Genomic DNA, 11,008 nt, shown 5'->3' on the forward strand with positions numbered 1-11,008 from the left:
CAGGCCTGAAAGGAACAAGAAAACCCTCTAGCAAAGGGTAGTTATGTCAGCTGTCATGCCCATGACAAGGAGGAAAACTTCCCTACCCTGGGGGACAATGACATGTCCTCGCCTAGGAGACCAGGATTCTGGGCCTTTCTCTAGGCAGCGTGGTGTCCCTGCACTGGTCACCTCATCCTGAAAGCAGGAGGACGGGAAGTCAATCGCTCAGTCCATTACTGAATGGAGCAGATTCAGCTGCAGGGATAGAGGGAATGGGGCGTGGAGGGGGGCTTCCTCCGTCACTGCCCCCTGTGAGGGCAGAGGGCACTCTCAGGGCTCGATTCCCAAGGGGTGCTCGGGAGCACCCTTGCTGGACCTTCTCCCCAAGCTTTCATGGTCCACTCGTGGGGGTGGGCTCAAAGCTCCCCATGATGTGAGCCTGGCCAGGGGCCCAAGCCCCAGGCCCTTGACCCCTCTCCCCTCAACACTATTAGTTTCTGAGTAGAGTCAGATGAAATCCACAGAGACAATTCAGTGGAGAGGAGAGCAGGAAGACCACCCTGGCCGGACGAAAGGGGCTGTGTTCCACGCCTGGAAACAGGGATGGGGGGTGTTGGGGAGGGGGAACTGGGCAGATGGCCAGGAGGGAGGCCTGGTGCCAGGGCAGTCCAGGATGCCAACTTCATGGGGCTCTGCCCAAGAGGGTGTTGGAGCACCACCCTGAGTGCCGGGCTGGGGTCTGCAGGGCTTGGGAGGAAGCAGACAGGCCCTGGACTCCTGGAGGCTCTGCCTGTGGAGGCCAAGCTTCTGGCAGCTCCCTGCCACCCTCCCAAAGCCGTCGGGGAACTCTGTGCTGGCTGACTCTGCCAGCAAAGCTCGCTCTGTAAAGGCCCTGGGGAAGCGTGGCAGAGTCCAGCTTCTGGGAAGACAGCGTGCAGGTTTTTTTTTTTTCAACAGAGGCTGTTTTCTGAACATCTGAGATACCGTGGCCTTGACGACCAACAGCCCAGCCTCTCTCAAGCCTCAAGTACTGGGTCTCTATTCTGGCTGCCAGTGGAAGTCTCCTTGGAGATTGTAAACAATCCCACGTCCAGGCCGCCTCCCTGAACAAGCCAGAATTTATGAGGTGGGGCCCGATCACCTCTGTTTCACACAATCCCCCCAGTGACTCTGGGGTGCAGGAGAGTTGAGTGGGCGAGGCTCTCCTGAAGCCATCAGAAAACCATCCCAGCCTCACGGAACCAGGGCAGCTGGTCCCAGCACCTCACACCGCCTTCACCTCCGGGAAGGGGTAGCCCTGTAGCTGCTGGTTGTCATTTAGTTGCTCAGCCATGTCCGACTTCTTTTGTGATCCCATGGACTGTAGGCTCCTCTGTCCATGGGATTCTCCAGGCAAGAGTACTGGAGCGGGTTGCCATTTCCTTCTCCAGGGGATCTTCCCAACCCAGGGATGGAACCCGTGTCTCCTGCATTGACAGGCAGATTCTTGACAGTGAGCCACCAGCAGAGCCCCCGGTAGCCGTACCTAGTTACAGATGCACAGGCTGGATAACCTCTCGTCCCTTCACTCTGCCTCCAAAGAGCTGAAATAGCAGGTGCCTGGCAGATAACCAAAGATTAGGCCCAAAGAAGCATTTGCCGTTGGGCTTACAGTGATTAATGCCAGCGGGGGGACGACTTCTGCTGTAATCACCTTCCTTGGCAATAAGCACTACTGTTGGGTCGGAGAGAGACACAGACCAGCCTCGGGGGTCACTTTCACCTAGCTCAGCACCTTCAGCCATGGTTTGAACCCACCCCCTCCCCTCCCCTCCAAACACAGAGCCCAAAGTGCCTTCCCATGTCGATTGCAATGGAATGTAAGTGCAATTAACACATTTAGTGGGATGTCAGGACAGGCGCTTTGAAGAAAAAAACAAAGCAGGATGGGAAAGTGTCTGGAGATGGGGAGGACTCGGGACAAACTCCGGGGGGACCAGACACATGAGCCAGTGGAGGTGGCGTGAAGGGGACGGGGAAACAAATGGATGAAGGAGCCAAGGACCAGAGAGGAGGCCGCAGTGGCCGGAGCAGAGTGAGCGAGGGGCAGAGGGGTGGGGGTGGGGTCTGAGGGGGCAACTGGGCTCCGTGGGCAAAGCACTGGAGGATTCATAGCAGGGAAGAGACACCCCCTTACAAGCCACAGGGAGGGGACAAGATGGAAGCAGAAAGCCCCCTTGGGGGGCTCTGATGAGGGCAGCCTGGAGCAACCACATGGTAGCTCAGATAAGGAGAGGGCAAGTGAAAGAGGAGAGAGGAAGTGAGATTTGGTACAGGGCTTGCAGATTCCTGGATAGATTCGGCGTGAGGTTTGAGCAAGGAGGTAAGGATGACTCCCAGTTCTTCAGCCCGAACAACTAAGTAAACTGGTTCACCACGGTGGAGAAAGCTGGGAAGGAGAATGTCTGGGAAGAAGACCCAGAGCTCCACCTGGGTCGTGTTACCTTTGAGATGGTGCCCGATGTGAATGTTGGGCAGGTGGCTGGAGACAGAGTCTGGAGTAGAGGTGAATTAGGCTGGAGGGGTGAACTCTGGAGCCCTCAGCATCCAGATGGTGTGGAAAGTGTGGGACTGGCCGCGACCTCCAGGGGTGCAGGCAGAGATGAGGAGGAGGCCAGAGGGAGATGGGGAGAAGAGTCTGCAGGGGAGACTGAGAAGGAGCCACAGAGAGGAAGGGGGAAACCAGGAGAGCCTGGCGTCCCGGAAGTCAGGGAGGAAAGCGACTCAGAGGGGAGGGCGTGGGGTCACCTAAAACACACTTGACAGTTAATACGGGGGAGAGACAGGTGAGCTCAGAGACGCCACCAAGAGGCACCAGCCAGGTCAAATGCTGGACGAGCCGTGGAACAAATGACCAGGTTTCACCCACAAATCAACGGCACAGGGCAGAGAGCAAAAAGCTGGAAGAAAACGAGACGTTTAAGGGGCACAGCCAGATATGGTGTGTGGCCCTTGACTGCATCTTGAATTGAATGAACCAGCTGCAGAAAGACATCTCTGAGATACCAGGGAAATTCAAATACGGACTCTGCATTTGGCGATGTTGAGGAGATAACCGTTTATCCTGGTAGGTACATTGATGGTGTGGGTTAAGATGTTAAAAAAAAATTAGCTAGAAAACCATATGGAAGACCTTATGGGTAGAAGAACACGAAATCTGGGATTAGCTTTGAAACTGTCCAGTAAAATTAGAAGTCATGAAGAGGTCTTGAGTTGCTCAATGCGGATGTAGGGGTGAAGGGTACCTGGAGATCCGTCAGGCTCTGATTTCTGTGTATGTTAACACGTCTCCACTATAAAAAAGTTTAAAAATAAAAAATTGCTCACCAAAGTGCTCAACTCATCCAAGCGCCGCTGAGCAGAAGAGCAAAATGAAGCCTGGGATGCAACCCCTGAGTTGGGCAGGATGGAGGCTACTGGTGACTCTGATGGTGAGCTGGGGGCTGGGGAATGAAAGCCTGGCTGAAATGGGTTCCCATCCTCTCACGGGAGTGAGGACATGAGAAGGACAAGGAAGGACAACTCTTCTGGAGACATGCACAAGTGCAAGAAAGACCTTCAAGAGAGGCGAAAGCACCCTGCTTAGGATGGCTCCAGACGCATCGGAGGAGAGGGTGCAGCCCATCCGGAGCCAGGTCACCCCATCTCCAGTGTGGGTGTCAAGCCTTCAGGAGACTGAGGCTAGGCGTGGCCACCTGAGTCTGAGCCACTCTTTGGTCACACAGCAGAGGGGGCCCCCCGCATGGGAGCCTGTGGGGCTCAAGAGAAAAGTCCCTTAGATGCTCCAGTGGAGAAAAGCCTTCCTAACGTGCTCCAGACCCAAGGTCTGCAGTCAGAGCCGGGCAGGCCTGGCCCCCAGAGCTTAACAAAAGTGAGGCCCTGGCTCCAGCTAGGGAGGCTCTGCTGGTACTGGTGGCATTGGTCTTGGGCTGAGAAAATCAGACCTCGGGGTATGGACAGCTGGCCCGGGTGCAGCCCCTCCAACTACTCACAGCCCAGCTCCAGGGCCCCACACACTGGAGGCCAGGAGTAAGTGGGGAGCAGGCAGGGGGTAACCCCAAGCCTGCCTGGATGAAGGCCACTCTTAAAGTCTCTCATTCCCCATACACCTGGCTCTCTCTGTACGGTTGCCTGCCTGTTCCTCCTCACACACACACACACACACACACACACACACACACACTTACACTCACAGCTGGTCTTCAACTCCAATATGTACACCCTAGCTTAACACATATAGTCTCCCTAAAAAGTCCACTCTGGGATTAGCATCTACCCCTCCAAAGAGGTTCTAGAAGCTTTCTTTGGAAACCCTGCACGGTTTGTTGCTGTGCGCTGCTGTCCTGACACCTAGCCCATTCAATTCGTGGCCTCACCCTGTCCACCAACGGGTGGGCTCCCAGACCCCTGGCCAGTGAACTGCTTCACACTCCAGACTAGTGTGGGTATGTGTTGAAATAAACCAACCCCCAAATGTGTAATGGCACAAACACAAGTTTGTCTCTTTCCTGTAAAATTAAAATGAGTGAGCCCCTGCACTACATTCAGGGGAAGTGCTTGGATGCTGCAAGACACTTCTAATTAGGGGGTGCTCTCCTCCAAGCAGTGATCTGGGACTCAGGCTCCTTCCACCTTGTGAGCCTGCCACTTTCAAGGCACAGCCCTCAAGGTCACTGGGATCTGCATCAAAATGGCTGGAGGATGACAGAGCACGGAGGAGCAGGCAGGAGTTTGGGGGGACCAGGTCTGCAAGTGGTACACATGTCCACACATTCCACTGGCCTGAACTCAGTCGCACAGCTCACCTAAATGCAAGGGACACTGGGAAATGTAGTCCGGCTGTGTGCCCCGCCGGCCAGTTTCCACCACAGACCCCTCGCTCCATCTCAGCCACTGGCTTCCCCACACCCATCCCTTCTTTTCCACCCACTCTGGCCTTGATTCTCCCGACCCCGACCTCCCACATTACCTTTCATCCACCACCCTGCAGCTTCATCTGGACACAAGCCAACGCCCAAGAAAAGACCAGTCCCAGAGGGTCAGAGAGGCACACAGAACAGGTTTATTTCTCGTGTGTTTATACAACCACGGCACGCAGCAAAAGATAAAAGTGGAGACAGTTCAGAGCGTGGGAAGGCGGACTCTCTTGCTGTTGTCCATCAACCCTGCTAAGTACAGGCACATGCGTGTGCATGCTGTCGCTTCAGTCGTGTCCGACTCTTTGAGATCCTATGGACTGTAGCCCACCAGGCTCCTCTGTCCATGGGGGTTCTCCAGGCAAGAATACTGGAGTGGGTTGCCACGCCCTCCTCCAGGGGATCTTCCCGACCCAGGGATCCAACCTGCATCTCTTACGTCTCCTGCACTGGCAGGCAGGCTCTTTACTACTAGCGGCACCTGGGATGCCCAGGTACAGGCACACAGCAGGTATTAAATATGGGAGCCCTGGACCTGCTGTCGGTGTGGGCAGAGGCAGAAAGGGGTGCGGGTGGGCAGGGGCTAAGCCTCAGGCTCTGTAGGAGTCAGGGCTGGGGAGCAGACTCGGATCTCTCGGGAAGGAACCCCCCAGCTTCCTGGCCCTTCCCCAGCCCACCCACCCTGGCTGGATAGCTGCTTCCTACAGAGATACAGGGGAGTTTCCACCTGACACAAGAAAAGAAATACTACTCTGTCGGGGGGCATCTGAGAGGTTGCCGCTCCCCGAGACCCAGAGGGGCCCTGTCACAGAGCCAGCTGGTCTCCGGCCACCTGCTCCGGCTGCCTGGGGTTCCGCCACGAAGGCCAGAGCTGTCCCACTCCTCTCCTTGTGCAAAGCAAACACATTGCTGGGAGAGAAACGTGCTGAGGGCAGGCGAGCTGGGAAGGTGCTCGAACCTCAGCCAGCCCACTGCCCGCCTCAGCCCAGGCTCACCCGGGCAGGGAGGAGGATGGGAGCTCCCACCCCTCAAAGCCCTGTGCCTCCCCCAACCCTCCCTGGGCCCCATGCCACCTCTGCCACCAAAACGCTGCTCCTCCTCCTGGAGGAGGGGGTGGGGAGGCCAGAGGGGAAGGCTGGGCCGGCAGAGAGGAAGCTAGGGGAAACTGGAGGAAATCGGAAAGGAAAAGCCACCCCACCTGCGGTTGGGGGTGAGCGGGACTGAGGCCCAGCCCTGCTCCATCACCTCCCTGGCACAGCCAAGGGGACAAGGACCACGAGGCAGGGAGGCCTAGGGGAGCCTGGGCTACGATGGACACAGACCAACAGACAGACACAGACAGGCGGGGGCGGGGGCGAGTGTTACCAGGTGGAAACCACTGGGCAGCGCCGTCTCTTACTCGCCACCCCAGCCCCGACTCATGGCCTGCACCACGGCCCCGTAGAGCTGGCTCCAGGCAGCCCGCGTGGCGGGTGTGAAGGCAGGGCCCAGGCACTTCTCCAGCATGTAGAGCAGGGATTCACCCACCGTCTGCAGAGGCAAGGGGGCCACCTATTATTCCCAGGTGCAGGGAGGCATGCCCCTATTCCACAGGTGAGAAAACTGAGGCTGGGGGCTGGTAAGGACTCCTGGGCTTTTTGGCTCTGCTGCACGGGGTCCATGCTTCCTGAGCAGGATTCCGCCCCTCAATCCTTGGGTGCCACTTAAAGGTGAGACAAAGTGAATGAAGAATTTCGCTCCACTCCCAGCCTCACGACTACCCCATGGGTGGGGAGTGAGGGGTTGCCTGGCACTTCCAGCTCACACCAAGCGAAGTCATTGTCCCTCCTCCTCTGCAAGACAGCAGTCACGAGGTTAAGAGCACAGGCTCTGCCATCCTGAGTTCACTTTCTGACTCTAGTGCTTGTGAGCTGTGTGACCTTGAGCAAGTTAGGTAACCTCTCTGAGCCTCAGTTGCTTCATTAGGGAAACTTTCAACTCATCAGATTGTTGGAATGGTTAAGAGATTATCTACTGAAAGCTCTCAGCACAGCATCTATACCTAGTAAGTCTTCAGCAATAATGATGGCTCTCATTTTTAAATTATTAATTATAAAATACAGTGTCTTTATTCCACAAATATTTCCTGAATACACACTAAAGACCAGACACTGCACTAGTGCTGGGGATGGAGAGAATGACAAGTCAAACTCAGTCCACTCCTCAAGGTGATGACATCTGACAAGGTGATTGGACCGTGCAGTGGGCCATTAGGTGAGTGGTCCCGTGAGGGGGCCGTCAAGGATTCAGGCCCTTGACATGGGGCTCATCCATGTGACTGGCTTTGGCCAGTGGGGCATTAGTGAGTGATACAAGCAGAGGCTGGCTTGTCCTCTTAGAATACTCCCTCCTGGAGCTCAGCAGCTACTCTGGAATGAAGCTCAGCTCCACTACCGAATGATTAGGGGCCACAGGGAGAGAGATCCCAAAGGATGACAGGCCATCTTGGACATTCCAGCCCCAGCTGAGCTCCCAACTGAACGCAGTGCACGCGTGACTCCAGCCACAGCACGTGGGACAGAAGAACCGCTCAACTGAGCCCAGGGAAATCAGAAGTCATTGTTTTAAGCCAGTTTGGTTCTGGGATAGTTTTATGCATGCTGATATAAAACTGAGCAGCAATCCCAAAGGCTCCTTCACTTTCTATGGGTTCCAAGAGAAACCATACCAGAGAAGAAAAATTGGAGGCTCAGAGAGGTCAAGGCAGTGACAGGGTCACACAGCAAGTACCTAACAATGCAGTCACCTGAAGGTTTAGGAGAGGGAGAGATGAACAGGTGGATAGGAGGGGCCTGGGAGAGAGTGGTAGCCTCAGGCCAGGAGCTTTGGAGAGAGAAAGGGCCCCTTTACCCACCGAGAAGGAGCTGAGCTTCACGCCCACTGCCCGGTGCTTCCGGCCCAGGCCGGCCAGGTACTCCTCCAGGGAGGACAGGTCCTCCACATTGGTCACTGCAGCATCGATCACCAGCATCACCTGCCAAGGTCAAGGTCGCAGTGAAATGGAGATCAGAGCAACTCCCTGCCCCTGCTCACAACCAGTCCAGAACCGGGGGGTCCCAACCAGAAGGAAGGGAAGACCCTTGCTTATCTGGGATCAGAGACAAAAGGCAGCCTGTGTCTGCCTACTGCGGGTGCTCACATTATGGTAGCCAGACTACTAACGTTAGGCCATGAAGGAAGCTGCCTTCTGCTGAGGGGCTCAAAGCCCTAGACACACCTGTTGAACAGTATTATCCTCCTGGGATGGCCTCCTGAGACCCTGCAAGAGCCACCAGCCTCTAAGGAAACCCCAGCTTGGTTTTACAGGGGGATGGTCCCTGATGGATCAGCACAAACACCACCTACAGGAGCCAAGGGATGAGGCCGAGGGCAAAGGGCAGAGCTGGGAGCAGCTGGCTGACCGGGTGCCCCAACTCTGCCCAGTTCAGCACAGAGGGAAAGTAGCAGATGCCTCCGACAGGAGGGAGCAGAAGGGGCACAGCCCAGGGCTGGGGAAGGACGCCAAAGGAATTCTCCCACCCTGGGTTCTCCCTCTCCTGTTCTCCCCCAGGAAGGCCCTCCACCTCTCCTCACCTTCCTGATGTGGTCCAAGAACTCGGGGGAAGACAAGCAGTCCTCTGGGCTGGAGAACTGGCGGCAGTTGTACTGGAAGAGGGGCAGCAGGTCTGGCTCCAGGTCAAACAGCCTGCATGGGGAGTCCCGGTGTCAGCCCTGGAGGGGGTCGCCCCTCCAGGCTCCACGGGCCCTGGCTGCCCTGCAGCAGGGGAAGGTGCGCAGAGCCTGGGCTGTAAACTCCAGCTCACCCTCAGCCTGGCACACACCGCTTGGCCAGCTTTGCCGCTGGCCCCTCTTACCTCTTCTGCATCGTGGAAAACATGTGTTCCCCAGGCCTCATAGGGAAGCCCCTCCCATAAACCGTGGAGGAGTGTGGGCTGGGACAGGCAGGGGTCCTCAGACAGGAAGCCCGGAGTCTGTGGTGGGGACTCCCCTCCTGCCGTCTGTCTCCTTCTCCTCCCCTCCCTCCCATTCTTGGATCAGAACCCCCCAGTCCCATCCTGGCCAAAGGCGCTTGGCCCAGCAACAATAATAATTAGTATTCAGAAGCCCTAACACTTTCTGAGCATTGAGTACCTTGCACGTGGTTTACTCAGGTATCCCCTCACAATCCTAAACAGTGGGCGTAACTGTTACCCAGTTTTATAGACAAGGAAACAGAAGCCCTGGGAGGTTGAGTCATGTGTCTCAGATCACACAGCTTGGGAGCAGCATGGCCAGAGGGCGCCGGAGAAAAGACTGGGTTTGGGGAAAGCTGAGAGGCCCAAGTATAAGCTCTCATCCTTATCTGGGAGGCCTGAGACTGGAAATTTAGTCCCTTTTTGTTTGCGAGGGGGAGGCTTTACAAAAACCTCTTCAGAAGTTCTGGGCTGGCTTAAAGGAGCCAAGGCTCCTGAAAAACCATGGTGAGGGGGCATGTCTTCTTGGTGAGGGCAGAGGGGCTACCTAGACACCCACAAGATGAGCTTGAAGGCAGCCTCCCCTCCCCTCTGGGGTCTGCACACTCCTTCGCCCCTCTCTCTCTGGTGGTGAGAATTGGGCATCTGTCCTCCCTTCCCTGGAGGATCTCAGGTCCTAGCCTGTCATTTCCTCGGAAAGCTGTATCCTGAAGTTGACTGCTGGAAGCGCACACTTCCGGGGCCCAGACCCCGTGCCCTGCGGACCAGGCGCCCAGTACAGCCTTCCCACGCAGGCCCTTGGGACACCCCGGTATCTCTCCATAGGGGCAGCGGTGGGCACCCCTGCAGTCATCACCCAAGGAAAGAAAACTCAGGAGGCACACGGCCGGGGAGGGGGCGCAGCGCAGGGCCCGGAGTATAGGGAGACGGGCGGCGGGAGAGGACCCTGGCCGGCGCCCAGAGAGCCTCGCTGGGAGCGGAGTGTGTGCGCTCGCCCAGACGCGCCGCGGCCGCCGCGGGAAGAGCCGCAGGGGCTGCGCCACTGGTCGCCGCGCCCCGCTTCCCCGGCGCCAGCTCGGCAGCCTCCGACTCATTCCTGGAGAGCCACCCCGCTCCCCGCACCCCCGGGGACGCTCTGGCCGCCCTCACCTGGCGAACAGGACGGTGCCATGCTCCAGCGGGCTGCGGCTCACCGCCCGCCAGCTCTGCCGGATCAGCTCGGGCTCCGGGCGCTCCATGCTCGCCCCGGGGACGCGGGGCACAGGGCTGGGACCCTCGGGGCGCGGGCACCGTCACCGCACGTGCCGCGCCATCTCCGCGGCGACGCGGCCACTCGGCACCTCCTACGGCCCCCGCGCCTCGGCCGGGGCGCCGCGGGGGTGGGGAGAGCGCGGATGGTCCAGCCACGGCTCCTTCCCCGCCCAGGTGGAGGCGCCCCCGCCGGCCTGGCGCTTCCAGGGAACCCCCGCTCCCGGCCGCTGTGCCTTGCGCCCCGCCCGCGCCGCCCGCCTGGGGCTTTTTAAAGCCGCCGCGGCCCCCGCCCCTCTCCGTCCGGGTAGACACGCATCTCCGGGCGACCGACTCTGGCCGCGGACTTGGCGGCTTGGGAAAGGACAGGGCTTCAGAGCTTCACGGAAATCGCCGAGCCTCTGGGGAACTCGGTTTCTCATCCGGTGACAATTTTACCACTTACTAGTTAGGGCAAGGAGAAGGAAATGGCAACCCACTCCAGTATTCTTGCCTAGAGAAGCCCAGGGACGGGGGAGCCTGGTGGGCTGCCGTCTATGCGGTCGCACAGAGTTGGACACAACTGAAGCGACTTAGCAGCAGCAGCAGCAGCAGCAGCAGCAGCAGCAGCAGCAGCAGCAGCAGCAGCAGCAGCAGCAGCAGCAGCAGCAGCAGCAGTTAGGGCAGGGAGCTGGAGCTGCTCGCCTCTCCGCTACCCCACGCAAACGCTGCCTGGAGGCATCCGACCCCTGGCACCATGTCTCCTTCCTGCTGCCCCAAGGGGAGGGTGGAAGAAGGCCAGGGTGCCTGCCTGTGTGACAAGGCGCAGCTGGGGGAGGGCCGTGAAAGGTA

General features: G+C 58.0%; 1 protein-coding gene across 1 annotated transcript; it reads right to left on the reverse strand.

Annotated features, from left to right (window-relative positions):
• Positions 1–5,067: 5,067 nt before the first annotated feature.
• Positions 5,068–10,432, reverse strand: NGB (neuroglobin). The gene is made up of 4 exons (XM_069597167.1): positions 10,079–10,432; positions 8,550–8,661; positions 7,831–7,950; positions 5,068–6,467 (listed from the first exon to the last, which is right to left on the reverse strand). Exons 1-4 carry the CDS (start codon positions 10,165–10,167, stop codon positions 6,333–6,335), a joined length of 456 nt encoding a protein of 151 aa, XP_069453268.1. The 5' UTR covers positions 10,168–10,432; the 3' UTR covers positions 5,068–6,332.
• Positions 10,433–11,008: the final 576 nt, after the last annotated feature.

Source organism: Ovis canadensis, chromosome 7 (assembly GCF_042477335.2).
Source record: "Ovis canadensis isolate MfBH-ARS-UI-01 breed Bighorn chromosome 7, ARS-UI_OviCan_v2, whole genome shotgun sequence".
NCBI classification, from domain to species: Eukaryota; Metazoa; Chordata; class Mammalia; order Artiodactyla; family Bovidae; genus Ovis; species Ovis canadensis.